The sequence below is a fragment of the Cibotium barometz genome, chromosome 50, assembly GCF_041138505.1.
Source record: "Cibotium barometz isolate CiBa-2024 chromosome 50, ASM4113850v1, whole genome shotgun sequence".
NCBI lineage: Eukaryota > Viridiplantae > Streptophyta > Polypodiopsida > Cyatheales > Cibotiaceae > Cibotium > Cibotium barometz.
The window spans coordinates 45,683,628-45,704,188 of NC_141095.1; the positions used below are offsets into that span (position 1 = coordinate 45,683,628).

Below are 20,561 nucleotides of genomic sequence, written 5' to 3' on the forward strand. Positions count from 1 at the left end.
TCTAAACCTGCCAAGAGAAATCAAGATTTCCATTGCTGACAGGGTAGTTACATCATTCTTACCTTTTGGTGCTTGCAATTTGCCTAATTGTTATAGCCTATATGAGAAGAAAGTGCTAGTACAGTACTTAAGACAAAGAAGAAGAGGCCATGCATGAGTGAGTCGGGACGAGGGTTCAATGTACCATAGCATTCATATGGCACAAGGTTTAGATTCAGGAGAGAAGCTGCAGCACGAGCAAGGCAAGAAGATGAGTTTGGTAGTTATGACCAAGAAGAACCTGTAAGGGGGGAAGCTGCAGGAGTAGAAATTGTTGGGGAGGGGACTGAACTGCAAGGACCTGAACGCAGGCTGCAGGAGAACCCACCTACAAACCAACAAGGCCAACAGACAACTCCTCTCATAGCAAACCCACTCTTGGGGAAATTGGTCAATGTATTGTTAACTCGGATAGTCTTGAAGGCAAGAAGATAGTTATAGTTTGCACCAACAAGGACATCTAATATACCTTTTAACCCCCTTTCGGTAAGAACACTCAAACCACTTCCGATACCCCCAATGGCTGCACCAAATACCAAAGTGGGCGCAGCAAAGTTCAGCGGGAAAAAGTCCCAAGATGATGATAGCCATGTTGGTTAGTTTCAGACAAGGTGGTCTGCAACGTGGCTATGAGGTATTACATCCGGATGTAGTGAAGAAGGAACATTTTGCAGCAACACTGCAAGGAAAAGCCATGGATTGGTTCTTGCAGTATGGCATGGTAGCTTTTGCTGACTATTTGAGGTTCAAGGAAGATAAAACACCTGAAGATATTTTGAAGAAGATGAGGAAGTTGAAACAAAAGGATTTGTTGGTTGAAGATTATGCATAGAAGTTCAGAAACTTGAATAATAGGTTGGAAGTAGCACAGCAGCCTTCCATGGAGCAGTTGGGAGATTACTTTTGTAAGGGTCTCAACAAGCAATATAGAAGTGCAGTATAGCAGGGAGAAATCCATTAGCTAATGTATAGGATTTCATTGACTTGGTTGAAGCAGCTGCCAGAGCTAAAAGAAGGTATGGAGGTAAGGCAATTGTTGTAAAAGGCAAAAAGAAGAAAAAGAAGAGCGAGGACTCAGACTCAGAATCAGAAGATTCAGAGTCAGAAGATGAGGATTCAAATCAGGATACTGAAGTGGAAACTGACACTGATGAAGATGAAGACTGGTCAAAAAAGAAAAAGAAAAAGAAGAAGGATAAGGCAAAGAAGAAGCAGAATGAGGATAAGGGTACTCCAAAGAAGGAAAGGAAGTAAAAGAAGGATGTGGTGACTGCATACTCAGTCAACAAAATTATTCAGTTGGCTAATACAAATGATAATGTTGGTAGACTAGGCTCTATCCCACTACCACCATTATCTAGCCAAGAATGGATTTGTTCTTGCATAGACATTATTAGAGCATGCTACAATAAGATAGGAACAAATATGCATGAAACCATCAAACAGGTTCTAAGGATATCCATTTGAGTTGGGTTATACCATTTAGCACCTTTGCACAGATGTTTGCATCATGTGAGGGTGTCAAGAAAACAAAGATAACATATCAAGTGAGGTCACTTGATAATGATTAAATGAACCAGGTTTTGGGGGAGAGATGGGATGTACAGAGGACCTCTATTGAAGATACCATTGAATGCAAAGTAACAATGCCAAATGTTATATTCAGGTGAAATCAGAACATAATGTTTGTTTGTGTTTATAGTAAATTTTGTTAGGGTGATAGCCATTAATTTTTTAGCATTGGTTGTTTCTATGACCAAGTATTTCATTATTGGGAGACAAACATTATGCATGCAATTTTGTTACAGAAGATGGAGACTATGGAGAGGCATCTAACAAAGCTTCGATCAAAAGATGCGCGATGGAAACAAGGATAAAAATAAGAGCCAATCTTTGCCAGTTGACTATTTTTTGGGGGGTTTTCAAAAAACAAAATCGCTGGACATCTTAAAACATTCGCCTAAATTTTGGCTGTTTTGAAGGGTTTTAGAAAATATTCACCAAATTTTGGACATTTAGGACATTATTTGAAAATATTTGCCCCATTTTCTATAACTTTAGATTTATATAGGAGGAATAATTGCCAACCCACCTACACTTCATGGAGGAATCTTATTTTTTACCGTGGATGGAACTCGCTCTTCCATTATAGATGTTGTAATCCAATGACAAGGTCGAGACCCATTAGTGGGGGTCAATCTAGAAAGCCATTGGCCTTTCTTAGACAAGAGATCCAATAAATGTGTAGTGATGCACCAAGGGATTTCTATTTTAAGCTAGATGGTAGGAAAATCAGAAATAGTACATACTACTGTGTTGCAAGTTACATACAAGAATTGTCTATTTGTAGATTTCTAGTTGCAAGGAAAGATGTCTAATAACATCAACCAAACTATCAGTGAGAATCTTGACAAAAATATCTTCCATGAGTGGAAGTTCAAAATGAATAATTTTCTGATGGGAAAAGGATTTTGGGACTGTATTGAAGGAGACAATAAGGAGCCTCCAAAAATTCCTAAAGAGAAAGCTACTCTAGCAAAGATAAAGGCATCTAAAGATTGGAACTAGGGTGCAAGGAAAGTCATGTATTGGCTTTTAGTCAGTGTGATGGACACTATGTGATAGCGCATATACAAGATTCCAACACCCCAGTAGTTGGCATGACAAAACCTAGTGAAGATGTTCCAGACAAACACAAAGACAAAGAAGTTACATATAAAAAGGGAGCTACATAGAATGGAGAAGAAGAACATGTCTATCAATGAGTATGGGTTGAAGATAAAGGGTGTTATTAAATCCCTTGGATCTATTAATGTCTCAATAGAAGATGATGACTTGGTAAGCGTCTGTTTGAATGGACTTGGCAAACAGTACAAGCCATTCAAGTCCTCTATTGCTATAAGAGAGAATACAAAGTGAGCATTTGTTTGAATGGACTTGGTAAGCGTCTGTTTGAATGGACTTGGCAAACAATACAAGCCATTCAAGTCCTCTATTGCTATAAGAGAGAATACAAAGTGAGCATTTGTTTGAATGGTATTAATGTCTCAATGGAAGATGATGACAAGTCTAGATGACTAATCCCTCATTTACCAATTCATGATCGGTACAAGAGAAAGAGGCTTCAAGACCATATTGTACGTCTAGGCACCCTAACTTTGATGACTCCAAAATTGGCATTTTAAGGGATCCAAAGATATGCAGTACAAGTAACACCTTTGAAATAACTTTCTTATGCAAACCAAGTGCTCTCTCTGATGAGAAAGTGCACAAAGATTGTTTTTGAATATCTCCAACTGTTAAAATATACAAGTGAATAGGGTGTGTGCGGGAACAAGCCCTTGGTTAGAGGCTGTAAAAGAGGATGTGTAAATGTGAAAGAACGTGTGAAAAGGTGAGAAGAATCTACTGGGAGAGAATAAAGGGTAGCATGAGAAGATTTAGGAAGTGTGGAGATATTTTGGGAGATATTATGGGAAAAGTGAAGAGGTGGAGAGAATCAGGGAAAAGAGGTGGAGTGAATCATGGAGAAATCAGTGGGATTTGATGCTTGATGTAAACTCTATAAATTGAGACATTTCCCTAATGAGAATTTGCTAGTTTTTGAGAATCCATGCCTACATTAATCTATTTGTTAATTACCCACTAATTATATCTTAATTATTTACTAATCACTTTGTTAATGATGTTGATTCTAGTGTTTGATCCACCATAGCTCATCACAATGCCCTAATTTCAACATGGTATCAGAGCCATGCCTAGAATCCATCATTTTGTGAGCCCATTATCTTGCTAATTATTTTGCTAATTAAGATTAGTAGAAAATTATATTTTTTCCTCTTTTTTCAACTCACCTCTGTATCCCTAGCTGGTGGAGGAGCTCTAGCTCCTTGCATACTCAATCATTGGCCAAACCCTTCTAGCCCAAGGTAGCTAACCCAAAGGAGCTCCAGCCACTTGAATCCACGCAGCAAACCGCTGATGCATGAGGGAGAAATCGATGATTTAGCAGGCACCGTTTTTTTGAAGGGGTTTTGAGATTTCTGCTTGCTCAGTTCAAATGCCTCTAATTCCTCTTAGCCCAAGGTGTTTTCAAGCATGCTCTACCAGCTGGTGAAGACATAATTCAGTTTCATCAAGTCTACAGTGAGATCCAAGCTCTTCATCAAATATGCAGGTGACTTTGGTAAAACAGAGATTAAGCTTTCAATATTTGGTCAAATCTTGTGTTTCTTGGCTTAATCCTCTACTAGACTCATTGCTATTGATGGCTTTGAAAGCATTTAAGCTCATTTGAAGTCTAAGGCACCAGATCTGGACTCCCCGCATACTCTATTTTTTGCACACAAAATAGTGGATTAATTTACTAATCAGTGCTAATCACTGTATTTTGGTGCAATTGAGGGTTCAAATTAACCATTAGGTATCTGATACAGATCCCTATAACTTCAGATTGCAATTCGGAGTTGGTTTGATACTCCAACCATTCCGTACAAATTGGTTACCCTTGATTTAATGTAATTTCTGGAGTAAAATTATGCTGATAAAATTGTGATAATCATCATTTTGCATTTAACCCTTGGTTAATGCCTATAAATCTCACTCAAATTCAAGATTATTCACAGCCAGAGTTGCATTTGGGAATGTGCATAAGAATGAATGCTATACACATTATGTATTGGGCACATTGCATCAGTGTAAAAATGGGATCAGACACTGCCCTTGTCTAGAATAAGACAAGAGGTAAGACCTCCCGCATAAATTTGGGTTTGCATTGCATAATGATACAAGATAAACATAAAAAACCCAAAGGAACTATCAGCAAATCATTTGAACATGTTGCTCACATGGAGCAAAAAGACCTGACGGACAAGCTCATGGCCCTAGCCATGAAAGAAGAAGAACATCTCTTTCCAAGAAGAGGATCCACACCAAGAAGATCTAAAGGAAGAATTGAAGGAAGACATGGACACGAGAAGAGAAGCTGCCACAAGAAGAGAAGCTGCCCCAAGAAGACTGAAAGAAGACATGGATGCATGGAGAGCAGCTGCCACGATAAGAAGACTGAAGACAAGAGAAGATGTGAGGCTCCAAAGAGTGAGGAGCCATGTGAAAATCTCTGTGAGAGAGAGAGAGAGAGAGAGAGAGAGAGAGAGAGAGAGACCCAACCCAATGTAACATGTCCCAACAAAGTAAAACCACCTCTGAGCCACCGATGATGTAGGCCACGTGGTAGATAGATGTATGTGTGAGCACTTTAGTCAAGGTCGCGGGCAACTATAGTAAGCCTTGGACACATAGAGAGAGAGAGTGTCAAGGACTATGAGTTTAGGGACTCGAGGCAATAGATTAATGTAGGCATGGATTCTCAAAAACCAGCAAATTCTTATTAGGGCAATGCCTTAATTTATAGATTTTACATCAAGCATCAAATCCCACTGATTTCTCCATGATTCACTCCACCTCTTTTCCCTGATTCTCTCCACCTCTTCACTTTTCCCAGAATATCTCCACACTTCCCAGAATATATCCACACTTCCTAAATCTTCTCATGCTACCCTTTATTCTCTCTCTCCCAGTAGATTCTTCTCACCTTTTCACAAGGGTTCTTTCACATTTACACATCCTCTTTTATAGCCTCTAACCAAGGGCTTGTTCCCGCACACACCCTATTCACTTGTATATTTTAATACCTCCCCTCAAGTGAATACTCCTAGTACACCTAGACCCTATACCAAGTTTGCCTCCCCTTACTTGATAGTCCGCGACTAGTGCCTAGCACACCTCCTCTCAAGTTATCTTAGCACACCTAGAGCCTATATCAAGTTTCTCTCTTACTTGATAGCATGCGAGACTAGTGCCTCGAGTCCCTAAACTCATAGTCCTTGACACTCTCTCTCTCTATGTGTCCAAGGCTTACTATAGTTGCCCGCGACCTTGACTAAAGTGCTCACACATACATCTATCTACCACGTGGCCTACTTGATAGCCTGTGCGTAATTACCCACTAATTACATCTTAATTATTTGCTAATCACTTTGTTAATGATGTTGATTCTAGTGTTTGATGCACCATAGCTCATCACAATGCCCTAATTTCAACACCAACCACTTTTGCAAGTAATCTTTGAAGGCTATACACATTAATCTTTAGAATGTTGCTAGAGCATTAGTCAAGCAAAAAGCATTTGCTTATAAGGACATGTTTCCTAAGTAGTTGTAAATTCTATTTTAGGTTGATCTTTTAGGGCATGATGGAGGAAGAAAGCTATAAGCTTCCACTTTGGCCACTCGTTCCAAAGCATGACCTTATAAGCAAATGTGTCCCAAGTAATTGTAAAAACTATTTTAGGTTGATCTTCTAGGGCACAATGGGAGAAAGCTATAAGTTTTTGCTTCGACCGGTCATTCCAAAGCATGATCAAGGTATGGTAAGAGATAATGATCCTTGTGATTGCTTCATTGACCTTCTTTAAGTCCACAAACACCCTAAGCTTCTTATTCTTTTTTGGCAGCACAATTATGATGGGTGACACCCAACCGATGTTCTTAATCTCATAGTAGAATAAGTCTATTGAGCAATGAGTTTATCCATCCCCTCCTTTATAATTCAACATTTTGGATTCATTTGCTCCAACACATAACATACACCCGCATACTAAGCTTGCCATTTTGATCTAATGGCACCAAGATTGGCTTACAATTAGCCATCCCATACTTGGATAACATGTCCAATGCATATTGTCTCTGTGATAGTCAAATACCCTTAGGTGTGCGAATGACCTCAATTCCCAAAAAGTAGTGCAGATCTCCCAAATCCTTCATCTCAAACTTCCTTTTGAGAAGACTTTTCACATGCTCAATCTCATCCAAGTTGTCACTCCCAATAATAAGATCATCTACATATATAATGATGATCACAATACCCTTATCACTCTTATGTACATATAAGGAGTGATCTGCATCTGCCATATGAAAACCAATAGTGATAAGATACTCAGCAGTCTTGTTATGCCATGCTGGTGGAGCTTGCTTCAGCCCATCATACAAGGCCTTACGAAGCTTACACACATACTCTCGGTGACTTGTATTCTCAAAACCTGTGGGCTGATCCATATACACCTCTTCTTGCAAGTCACCATGTAAGAACACATTTTTTATATCCATCTATTGTAAAAACCAGCCTTTAGCTGCAGCCACCACAATCACAACTCTCACAGTTGCCATCTTTGTAACAAGGACAAATGTCTCCTCATAAGCAATCCCCTATGTCTCCGCATATCCTTTGTCTACCAATCTAGCTTTGTACCTGCTTATGCTACCATCACTGTTATGTTTCACCTTATACACCCACTTACAACCAATAGCTTTCTTGCCTTCAAGCAGTGGCACCAAAACCCAAGTCTCATTTCCATACAATGCATCCATCTCCTCATCCATAGCTTTCTCCCAACACACATTTCCAATAGCCTCATCAAAACATGTGGGTTCTACAACCTACACAACTTTTGCCATATAAGAATAATGATGTGCCACATAACCATCATAAGTTAACCTCTGCACATGGTTTTTGACTCTTCCATATCTTCGTAACTTTGCATTCATGGCTTCCATAGCCTTCTTCACACTAGGTGTCCTCATTGTTGGAATCCCAAGCTCCTCATCAAGGCTCATCTCCGAGCCACTAGAATCTCCATCAACAAGAGAATGCCCTACAGAAATATCAGGCATACCAAGGGGCTCAACCACTTTCTCTTTGCCTTTATGTGATGTGCCAACTACATTTTCAGGACTGGTATTATGATGCAACCTACCACTCCATGGTCTATCAATAGAATCGCTGGATGAGGACTCTCTTGGTCCACCCAATGACTGTGATTGCTAACTTGCATTCTGTGCAACCATATTTCCACTTACATCAGTCCCAATAGAATCTTTTTCAGCATACCAGCTACTCATCTCATCAAATACAACATCCCTACTTACCCTCAATTCGCATGTAGCAGGATTATAACATCTATATCCCTTTTGCTAAAGGGAATACCCAATAAAGACACATTTTTTTACTTTTGGATCTAGCTTAGTAAGCAATTCATCTGGCACATGCACACATACAATACATCCAAAAACTTTTCAAGTGAGACAAATCAGGTTTCTTGCCAGTAAACTTCTCCTCTAGCGTTACATCATGTATTGCTGCAGCAGTACGAGATATGTTCATGATATAAACTGTTGTAGACACATCCTCAACCCAATAGCTATGTGGCACATTCTTCTCTGCCATCAATGCTCGTGCTATCTCTGCAATGTGCATGTTTTTCAGCTCAGTAACTCCATTTTGCTGCGGAGTGTATCTACATGTAAATTGTCTCTGAATGCCATTCTTTCGTAAAAATTCAGACAACTCATTGGAGAAGTATTCTCCACCTCCATTTGGCCTTAGGTACTTCACATGCTTTCCAATACAGTTTTACTCTGAAATTTTGAAAATGAGTAAACACTTCACTTTTCTCCTTCATGAAATACACCCACACGTTTCTCGTCGTGTGGTCATATCAATGAATGTTACGTAGTACTTGCAGCCACCCATAGACATAGTCTTCGCAGGACCCCATATATCTGAATGCACAACATCTAGTACATTCGTGCTCACATTTCTGTCATGTGAAAATACATGTTTTGTTTACTTTCCAAATTGGCATGCTTCATAAACTTTCTGCATACCTTCAACTTTAAACTTAGGCTACCCTGTCACAATTTCTTTAGTCTGCATAGATTTCATTCTTTGCACATTTACATGCCTAATTCTCTAATGCCAAATGTCTATATCTGCAACAACTCCTAAACCATTTGCAAACATTGCAGCACTCACTTCAGGCATATTTACATTCAATGTAAACATTCTGCCCACTCTATTGCCTTTTGCAAATCAACCTGCACTTATCTTTAAAGTCTTCTACACAACAGCCACCAGGGTTAAACCGAACCTACAAACCCTGCTCAATCATCTGGCTAACAAAAACCAGATTCTTTATAATGTTTGGAACATGAAGTACATCTGCAAGGTACTTCGCTTTACCATCCTACATAGACAATGGCACATCTCCAACATGGGCAATCAGATGAGCAGTGTCATCCCCTGTTTGAACAAAATCTGATCTTTTAAGACTCTTCATTTCCTTGAATCACTCACCATGACTTGTCATGTGGTTCGAAGCACCTGAATCGACATACCATATGCCATCCTTACATGCTGTGATACATCATTTCTAGACATATAGCATTAACCACATGTTGCATAACAAACAAACTCTCATTTTTGCTAGAGGATGCATAGTTGTTTTGCTGCACTTTTCCATTTCGCGCATGTCACTTTGCTTCTTATAGCAATCTACCTACACATGTCCAAGCTTACCACAATAAAAATATCCTCATGTATTATTATACTGCCTTTGCCAATTACCATGACCTCTTTGACTCTCCCTACCTCTAAACTGGCCTCTTCCACCTGTATGTTGTTGTTGTAAATCCTAGGAGACTGTTGTTGCTATTGACTATAATTCTGATTACCTGTTTGGCCACCACCTTGGCCACATCCACGACCTCTACCTCGTCCTCTACCTAAATTTGTGTAGAAGGCCTACTGCTCTAAACTTTTTTTTTTGTGAAGACTGTTGATCTTCACCCAAGTTCTTCTCTTCAATGATCAACATTGACACCAAATCTGTGAAGTTGGGAATGACCTCTACCTCGTCCTCTACCTAAATTTGTGTAGAAGGCCTACTGCTCTAAACTTTTTTTTTTTTGTGAAGACTGTTGATCTTCACCCAAGTTCTTCTCTTCAATGATCAACATTGACACCAAATCTGTGAAGTTGGGAATGTTCTCCCAAATTTGAATACACTTCTTGAACGCCTTGTATTATGGCCTGAGACCACGCAGACACACTTCCACCTTATCATCATCAACAACAACAGAAACACCAATTGATGCAAGGGATTCCACAATGCCCTTGATATTCAAAGCGTAATCATTCACAAACATATTCTTCTTCTCCACAGTATGAAGCTCATTCTTCAACTGAATCTTTCGTGCCTTGGTGTTAATTTCATACAGCTTCACCAAGGTGTCCCATGCCTCCTTAGGTGATTTGGCATCCTGTATATGCTCAATCATAGTGTCCTGTATGCTGATAGAAAGCCAATACATGACTTTACTTGCTCCTTGATTCCAATCCTTTAACTCTTTTATATCTGTAGCAATTGGATTAATCTTCAGTATCTCTAGTGCCTCCTCATGTTCACCTTCAATGTAGTCCCAGTAACTATTTTCCATCAGGAAATTTGTCAATCTAAACCTCCAAGCATGGAAGTTATTCTTGTTGAGCTTCTCTGCAAACAATCTGGTTTATTTCATCACTCGACATCTTTTCTGCAACACAAATTTACCAGCAATAGCACTCTTTATTGACCTGCACAAACTGTTGTATTCTCTACAGCGATACTATACTGCACCCAAACTGCCCACAACAAGTGACCTCAATTCACATACACCTAATGGCAACTTTGAGACCTCTTTGTAGTACACATAGTGTCTACACAACCAATCGCCCTTCTTGCAGTTCTAAAAATAGAGTTCTATAGAGAATTGAAACTTACCCGCAATGCCTACCCGTGAAGAACACCTGCGAACTGAAAAACAAAGGTCCATACGCACCCGAAATGTATTATCCAATGAATAGTATAGTTTCCCTATAGCCCTCCTCTCACGAAGAAAGCTCCTCAATCAGAGCTCGTTTGTCGGTGCCTCCCGAAGAGCTCCTGAAAGAGTGTAGTAGCCAACACAAAGGGGGAAGAGTAGATGAAGCTCTTACCCTTATACCGCTTCTTATGCTTCTCTTACTTGCCGCTCCTCAGCCTTTCGCATGAACCAAGCTCTGATACCATGAAAAGATGCAAGGTAGAAGAGAGCTTTAGCTCTTGCAAACACACTCACACAAACCCTAGAAGATTACACACAAGGTGAGAGGCTGAAAATTCTTCTTCTTCTTCACACAACAAAAGAGGTCTACAAAGAAGACAAAGTGACTAACACACATAATAGAGTATATACAAGCGGTCCACAACATGTTTAATGACTCTCTCTCTTGCTCCCCCCACTATCTCATTCTCTCTCTTCTTTTCTCATCCTCTCTCTTCCTCTCTCTCCTTCTCCAGCATTTGGAAAGCCTATAACACGCTTTTTTTGACATGTTTCCCTTGTTCTCTCGCTCCCTCTTTTCTTACTATGATGTAGAATGCTTAGCTTTCTTTTTTTATTCTTGTTAGGTAAATTTGCGTGTTTTTCTTTGGTGATGGTGATGCTAACTTGTGGCTTTTTATTATGTATATGTATTTGTTTTTTCATCATAGGTATCTCTTTCTAAACTCTTTCTCACACTTTAACAAGTAAGTTACCCTAATCCTATATGAACATGCTAAGAGAAGTGAGTAGGTGAGGACTAGTCAGTGTAGTCTAGCTGTCGAATCTCTGGCGAAGATATGTCGGTGCCTACCAAACTCGCCAGTGATATAAATATCAAACGGTCGTGTAGGTTCCTCATGAGTGTCAGCTCATGTTGAGCTTGACATCTCAACATCCTATGCACTAACACCCGAGGGGAAAGGCAATTCTCTGTAGAACTATTTACTCAATGTCCAAATTTGCCAACATAACGTTAACAAACAAAGATCTTGCCCCACCTGTGTCTCCTAACCCTCTATTGCCTATTCCTTAGGCTACCAAGACCAAATCCCACGTTCACATCAAACAATCTGATGTGGAGAATGACACAGAGTCCGACAAAGACTCATAAGGTGCCCACACAAAATTTGCTGAGGTATTTTACCCTACTGTAGCACCCAAGTCTCAACCTCAACACGTGTCACATAAGGACCACATTGAACTTCCATATACCATTACTAGTCCAACCTATGAACCAGGCCCTAAAAATGAGGAAGCTTCTCATCAACACGACCTTTCCAGCCTATCAGCCTTTCTTTCCTCCCAAATCCAAATGTATGGAGCCTTGTTTACAAGGCAATCCAAATTTATGAAATGACCTCAGGGAGGATTGGATGGAACAGAAACTACAAGCCCCCATAGAGGAGATAGATAACTCAAATTCCTCAAATGAATCTAAGCCACATTATCTCGAATTACTTCATGAGAAACACCCACAACCCAAAGGTGCACCTACAATTTGAGTAAATGCGCTCGGTCACTACTTTAAAAGTGAGACATAAACGCAACCCTACCCATTTCCTATTAAGGACATGCGATCATAGCCATCCTAGGTGGGCGTGCTAGGGCTAAGCATCATCACAAGGATGTGCAGGGAAAACTGGGGACAACCACCCAGGCATCACACCAAATTGAAGATAAGGCGGACGGGACATCCGCAGCACCCTTAGGACTATTAAAGGACCTCAAGATTAAATTCCTTGACATGAGCTTCAAACACAGTGGCTATAACAGCATCTGGGGAAGGCCCTTCATGAGACTTACACGACTAGTCCATGACTGGGACATAGCTCATGTCTACCTCCGCAAATGGGATCAAACTCTCAAAGTAAACCTATGTACATGGAAGACACATCCCATGATGAGAGGTCCCTTCGCCGAAGATTATGTGACCACAATCTCTTTATTTGCAAAGCTTGTCAGCAAATCCTTGATGACGTGCAGGAGCTATGCACAATCGATTCCATCGATGACAACGAAGCCGACCATGACTAGATGAAAATCCTTGCTACACTTGATACAATCCCAAATCACAAACTCAAAATGCAATTTGTGGTCCCAACCTCCCATTACCTTCATGAACCCTTCCTTCAAGGCCTTTGCCTCACATAACACCCTGAGTGTAAGCGCAAACCCCCAACATGAAACCATAACCCTTCAGGTATGGTTAGATTTCGGGTATGGTTAGATTTCTCCTTTGGCAAAAATATTCACAAAAAGTGTACCTTGTTATCTCCAATATCTAGCCACAATCTTTTGTCATGGGAATCATGGTTCTCCCTAGGCAAACGATCTCTTCACAGTGTTCACGCCAAAATTTAGCTGCCTAGTGGAAAATGGATACACAAGCTTGGGTCTTTTTACACAAATGGGACATACTATCTCTTACACATTGGCTTGTAAGTTTTATGTGGTTCCCATAAGTCAAACCACAAAAGAAGTCATCCTTGGAGGGATCTGGGTTAAAAATGCTACATGTACACTCAACTCAACATAGCTATCCTCGAGCTTCCCAAGGGAAAGCTAACGACGATCCTCTCGGAAGAGAAGTCCACCATCTCCAATCCAGTGCTTGCCCACTCCAACTGCTCTCACAAAGGGTACTCCTTCCACAAAGACCAGTAAGTCTTCTACCAAGGATATGGATTAGATTCTTGACTGAGAATGGTCTACAAAGGTGGCAACCCACATATATCCTATGGGCCGCACCAATCTCAAAAACTCTTGGAAAACCCACAATTACATCTGAAAACACTTGCATTCATATTTCACATAAATGCGTCTAAAGAGTGTTGGGTATTTCATTCATAAAATATCTATTAGGAATAACCAGTTGGAGTGTAGATTTCATGTCATAGATGAAAGAGCACTCCAAGGCCAGATTATAATTAGGAAAGAATGGCTTGATACCACTCACTACTAAATCAAATGGCACAAAGAAACGGCCACCATGGAAGTCAATGCCAAAAAAAGCCACAGTCCTCTTGTGTCCTAAAGAGGAAATCATTAACACAGCCCCACCCTTGATACTCAAGTCCCATCTACATCACACCGGCAGTCTCCCCTATTACTACACCCATGCCTCACTAAAGCTGGTCAAGTCTTATGGCTGATTTGGGTGTTAAACGGTCGTCTAGCACTACAATTTTCACTGATAGCTAGAGCATATAAGCAGTTACGAGGAACCCAGTGTTTCATGCTCACACTAAGCACATTGAGGTGCATTACCACTATGTCAGGGAAAGACTCTCTGCAATAGCAGAGATCAGCTTAGTCTATATGCCTACACATGACAACTTTTCACGAAGGCTCTTCCTCGTGAAAAGTTCGAAGCTTTTCATAAAGCTTTGGGCTTACTGCCTTTTCAGGATTGATCTGCCATACCCTATACATGGCTGATTTGGGTGTTAAACGGTCGTCTAGCACTACAATTTTCACTGATAGCTAGAGCATATAAGCAGTTACGAGGAACCCAGTGTTTCATGCTCACACTAAGCACATTGAGGTGCATTACCACTATGTCAGGGAAAGACTCTCTGCAATAGCAGAGATCAGCTTAGTCTATGTGCCTACACATGACAACTTTTCACGAAGGCTCTTCCTCGTGAAAAGTTCGAAGCTTTTCATAAAGCTTTGGGCTTACTGCCTTTTCACGATTTATCTGCCATACCCTATACATGTTCACAGCATCACTCCAGGGGAGATTTGTAGCATTATATGGTAGTGACGTGTGTGAACACACTTAGGACCGTGGTGCGGGATACTTTTTCCCTCACTAGGAGGATTTTTTTCCGTACGTATGTACACACCCTCTTATCTACTCATCTTGGGGTGTGTAAGTTTATATCTTGCACACATTTGTTCATTCTAATCTAGTGAGTTTGTGTACTCTCAAGCTTCTCTATCTTGTGTGTGTGCATTGTTGCAACCCTAACCCTGATTTCAATAGATATAAAGACGTGTGTGAACACACTTAGGACCGCTGGGGGTACTTTTTCCCTCACTAGGAGGATTTTTTTCCCGTATGTATGTACACCCTCTTATCTACTCATCTTGGGGTGTGTAAGTTTATATCTCGCACACATTTGTTCATTCTAATCTAGTGAGTTTGTGTACTCTCAAGCTTCTCTCTATCTTGTGTGTGTGCATTGTTGCAACCCTAACCCTGACTACTATGCTATGTGATAAATTTAGAGAGAGAGAGTGTGTACATGTTCACAGCATCACTCCAGGGGAGATTTGTAGCATTATATGGTAGTGACATGTGTGAACACACTTAGGACCGCTGGGGGGTACTTTTTTCCTCACACTAGGAGGACTTTTTTCCCGTACATATATGTACACCCTCTTATCTACTCATCTTGGGGTGTGTACTTATCTTGTTCATTCTAATCTAGTGAGTTTGTGTACTCTCAAGCTTCTCTATCTTGTGTGTGTGCATTGTTGCATCCCTAACCCTAATTTCAATAGATATAAAGACTACTATGGTATGTGATAAATTTAGAGAGAGAAGAGAGAGAGAGAGAGAGAGAGTTTTTCTTTCCCAAAAGAAAAGGAGAGAAGTATTGGGGAGGGAGGGAGATATTCTTGGAAGCTCGCAAAATAACCCCTCTGGCAATGCTTGATGCATCAATATCTGTTTCTTGTTTATTGTATGTATGATAAGATTACTAACAAATTTTACTCATGGATTGATGCATCTAGTTTGAGATGCAATGATTTCAAAACCTTAAAATTTGGAGGTTCTACAAATTCATGAGTTTGAGTTTCTCTATCTTGTGTGTGTGCATTGTTGCAACCCTAATCCTAATTCCAAGACATGAAAACTACTACTATGGTGTGTGATTTTTAGAGAGAGATAGAACTTTCGACAGCTTATTTCAATTCAACTCTCTCTGGCAGTGCTCAATGCACTTCAAATTCTGTTCCATGTTTATTATAAATTGATAAGATTGCTAACAAATTTTACTCATGGATTCATGCATCTAAGTTTGAGACACAATGATTTCAAAACCTTCTTCATGAGATTATTTCAAATTTGGAGGTTCTACAAATTCATGATGGAGGTTTTATAAAATTGGAGGTTCTACAAATTCAATTTAGCTAGAGGAAGTGTCATGGTTAGATTAATAAGGATGTTCTAAGTGAGACATTTTGATTAGTCTATCTTATTCTAGATAAGAAAGTGTCATGGTTAGATTAATAAAATTGATGCATCTAGTTTGAGGATATGAAGACTACTTCAGAAATTTGGACACATTTGTGGATACTATATTACTTGGGATGTGAAGGCATGGTTTTGAAGGATACGCAGGCTTGAAACGAGAGTTTCATTACTTGGGCCAGAATTGGCGAGTCTATGGCGTTTGGAAGCTTGTAAAAGCAAGAAAAATATGTTATTTGTAAACTTATTTGACAATTTAAAGATGTTCTGAGAGAGACATTACATGTTATTTTCTTTATTATTTATTACATGTCTGGTAGTGTATCTTTTTCTAAGTTATTTTTTTGATTCATGTGGAGGTACCAGAGAGTGAAAAAAAATCGAAAGTAACAGTGACAAATCGAAAATGCCCATCCATATTTTTCAGTATTTTTCCCGGAAAATACGTTATAGATGTAGGTCGCGAAAACACACTTTCCGTTAGGAAAATCGAATACGAACTTCGAAAAGTACATCTAGAAAAGAATTATTTATATACAAAACTAATGACATAAAATTCCAGAGCAGGGCATTTTATGAAAAAAGTAAAAGCGGAATGTGTGGCGGCAATGACATAAAATTCCAGAGCAGGGTATTTTATGAAAAAAGTAAAAACGGCACGCGTGGCGGCAAGTAAAGAATGTCGGTGGTGGAAGTAGCCGACGGTCGAAGTGGCCGACGGTCGAAGTGAGGTCGGACATCTCTGCACTCAAACAGGCATGAGCGCTAGCAGCACCGTCATCACGGAAAACATGAGCCCAGTGAGAGAATGCGGGACATATCGGACTCCAAAACTCTGCAAACAATCAAGAAGATCACTCACTAGTCAATAGGAATACGTCTGAGACACTTTCATGATGCAACACCAGACTAAAAAACGCAGAAGGGGACTTACTGGGGCGGGGGCCGTTGCCGGGGAGCCAGGGGAGGCAGTGGGTGGGGCAGGGGGACTGGAAATGGGCGTGGAGGCAGGAGCCGTGGGTGACGGGGCAGGGGAGGTAGAGGGGGAAGGAACCGGGGCAGGGGAGCTGGAAATGGGGGTGGAGGCAGGAGCCGTGGGTGACGGGGCAGGGGAGGTAGAGGGGGAAGGAGCTGGGGCAGGGGAGGTAGAGGGGGAAGGAGCTGGGGCAGCAGGCGCGGGGGACGGTGGAGTCAAGATAATAGGGGCAGGCGTGGGGGACGGGGGAGCCGAGGTGGCAGGAACCGGCGCGGGAGGTCGGGAGGACGCTGCTGGGGTAGGTGAGACCACCGGAGGCTTAGAGGACAAGGGGGTGGGTGATGATGTAGTTGACGGTGGTGAGGCAGGAGCAGATGCAATGGGAGGTGTACTGGAGGGAGCAAGAGAAGGAGAAGCCGGAGGGAGAGTGGTGACGGCAGGAGGCGCTGATAACGGTTGTGGTGGAGACGCAAACGGCGAGGTCGCTGGAGAAACGACTGGAGGAGTGGTGGTTGATGAAGGAGACGACGGTTGTGGAGAGAGGGTAGGTACTAGCGCTGGTGGAGATGTGGAGGTAACGGGGGGCGTGGAGGCTGGAGCGAAGGTAGGTGTGAATGCTGTACGAGGTGAGGTGGCAGGTGCCATAGCGGCGACAGTGGGGGTTGTTGCCGGAGGAGGCACTGTGGAGGCCGCGGTAGGCGTGAGTGCCGCGGGAGGGGCAGCCGTGGGCGTGAGGCCTTCTCCGCCAGAAACCGGCGCCGGGACAGGCTGGCCTCTGACTAGTGCGGCCGTGATGCAGAGACACACCAACGCCCACAAGCTCTTGCCCGCCATTGCCTGTTGCTCGCTTAGAGGAGTCTGGCCAATGAGTTTCTGCACCAGCTCCTCCGAGAACGCTGAGCCCGAAATAAAGTGACAAAAAGGCACAGCAGTTACACGCTCAAAAGTGTTGAGAAGTTACCTTCTCTGCGTGCTCCTGCAAGCTGTAATTGAGACTGATTTATATATCCGCCAAGCCAAGCCTGACGATCGCCATCGCCAAACGGTCATTTTTTGTCCTATTTTATTTCGTATCTATATCTATATCTATAATCTATAATTCTATAATATATGTAACCAACGGACACATTTCACGACATTTAGGGCGTTTACGAGCCGGGAAAAGACGTGATGGTGGACGGGTCCATCTGGGCTCAAGAGATGACGGCTCGGTTCCACCTAAGAGATGGGTTTCCACCTATTCATTTTGTGGACTGTTTTGTCTTCATCACAACCAGTTGGAAATTTCTTTTTGCGTGGAAACCAGCCCCAGAGAGTCCGCATCCATGGGAAATGGCTGTGGAAGATCTCAGTAAAAAAACCAAGGGTTTCCACTTGATAAACGGAGGCTTACTATGCAATGTGCACATTTACTAATAGTTATTTGTCTCATAGGTCGTGCTCTATTAAAAATAATAGTAGTGCATAACAAATCTCAATTTTGTCAGGCACACAATAAAAGGAGAGCCTCACTCACTCGCTCGCTGAGGTAGGTCCCACAACCATGTTCTTAGTTGGCCTTCTCCCTATGTGGAGACCTAGTACCAAAGCAAAATAGTATCTCATTAATAGCTGTTGATCACTATTTAAAATCTATATAGACTATCTTTATCTCTATTTAATATCTAAAGAGACGGTATCTTCCACCCACTTGAGTGTAATGTGTTATCCACCTTATACTATTTACCTAATGTGAATGCGGCTCTCATATACCGGTCTCTGTCCTAAACTTTTATACAAAGCCACCTTAGAGGTTTGGGTACCCATGAAAGAGAGGCGATCTCGGCCATTGGTTATGTATGGACTCAAGAACCATCCACCATATGGAAGGTCCAAGGGGCCATTGGTTGCGTATGGACTCAGAACCTTCCACCATATGGAAGGTCCAAGGGGTTAGAAACATGTGGTAAGACAGACTTATAGATTAACTTTTACTTTAGGGGTAAATGCTTAATAATGATAGACCAAAGGAGCTCCATTTAGAACCGTCAAGCTATGTTCCTTCATATATTTCCAAAAATTAAGATTGTGAGTCTATGACATATGCTTGTGTGTCAAAACTCTCGAGTCTTCACAACTTATAAGTAACTTATGAAACTCTCAAGTCTTCAAAACTTTGGAGTCTTCACATTATAAGTAATGTCATGTATTTTTCGTACTTTATCATCCACCAATCCATCAACATCCTCTATGTCCCAACTTAATAACTTGAGTCCGTACATGTGACTATAGTTTTCTCCATCATTCTCTCTCTCATTTTTATGTCCTCCCATGTGCATGTGAAGGTAATGTCACCTCCCTCTTCAATATTATTATCTCTATTTTACTAGACTAAAGGAAGTACTAGATGTGACTTCATAACTAGCTACTCTAGTATCCAATAGGAAATTGCATGGCTGTCATATCCAACATGTGCATGTGCATAGGAAAAATGTGATTGTATGTGTACTAATGGGTCAAATTTAAAGTGTAACTTTAAATTTTGATTAGAAGGACAACCATTTACCCATGTTTCTTAGTTTCCTTTTTTTAAAAGCTCCATTGCACGCCTTTTATGAACCTCTCATGAAAGATAAAACACATGCACATACTACCTTATAAAGATCTAGAGCTTTTTCTACATTATTCTTGTGTTCAAAGAAAGGCTTTAGAATTCGGCTTAAAAAACCATAGTGATCTCTCATGTTCTTATCCTCTTTTTATTATGCATAAACCTTCAAATGAGACTTGTCAAAACATAAGGAAAACTTTTTTGCCCACATTCATACTTGTTTTTCAATAAAAAAGGGTATAACATGTATAGTATATCACATACTTCAAGATTAACTTTTAATAAACAATGAAAACCATTGATGAGCTCAAGTTATTCATAAAATGGTGTCATTAGAAAGGCCTTGCCTTATGATATTTAAAAAAATAATGCACTATATATGAAGGTCATATGACAGTTTGAGGATTAACATGTCATATTCCATCTATATGTGAACATATGGATGTACTCTTTAGTAGGAGCGGTGTCATAGTTTATACTACATACGTTGCTGGTAGTAGTGAGTTTCAGCTTTACTTTAGCCATCCCTTTCTGTGATTTTAAAAAATCAATTATTAGTTGTGTAGCATATGCTATTCTCACATTGTGTAATAACTTTGTTTTAGTTCTTATCGTTTAAAAAATGAATAAGATGTATAGGCAAGTAATTATAGGATATGGGTGCTAGAAACATAACACCCAAGAAAAACACTTCGCAAAGCCCTTTTCCTCCCGACAACAACAACAAACATCTATAATTAGTCTAGTACAAATAGCTTAATGTCATAGCTTCGCAAAACCCCTTTCCTCCTGTGACAACAACAACAAACATCTATAATTAGTCTAGTACAAATAGCTTAATCTCATAGCTTTCCTTTACGAGATAATTTTTGCTACTTTGTTGTTGTGCCATCGTTCTGTTTAGAATCTTTTGCCTCTCTCCCCTTTGGTAATATCTTGCTAGTGTTCCCATAGATCATTCTTTTCAACCCAAACAAAGTTCCAAAATTAGAACAAGTTGAGCTCACAAAA

The 20,561-nt window shown here is 40.7% G+C and overlaps 1 protein-coding gene across 1 annotated transcript; it reads left to right on the top strand.

Moving 5' to 3' along the window:
* Positions 1–16,949: 16,949 nt before the first annotated feature.
* Positions 16,950–17,916, top strand: LOC147610156 (uncharacterized). Its single transcript, XM_086787100.1, has 2 exons — positions 16,950–17,099; positions 17,130–17,916. Exons 1-2 carry the CDS (start codon positions 16,980–16,982, stop codon positions 17,874–17,876), a joined length of 867 nt encoding a protein of 288 aa, XP_086643226.1. The 5' UTR covers positions 16,950–16,979; the 3' UTR covers positions 17,877–17,916.
* Positions 17,917–20,561: the final 2,645 nt, after the last annotated feature.

Bases quoted from the DNA above. Each gene is read 5' to 3' on its own strand.
- LOC147610156 (XM_086787100.1), top strand. From the start codon at position 16,980: ATGGGCGTGGAGGCAGGAGCCGTGGGTGACGGGGCAGGGGAGGTAGAG. The intron at 17,100-17,129 runs GTAGAGGGGGAA...GGGGCAGGGGAG, and splicing joins TGGGTGACGGGGCAGGGGAG to GTAGAGGGGGAAGGAGCTGG.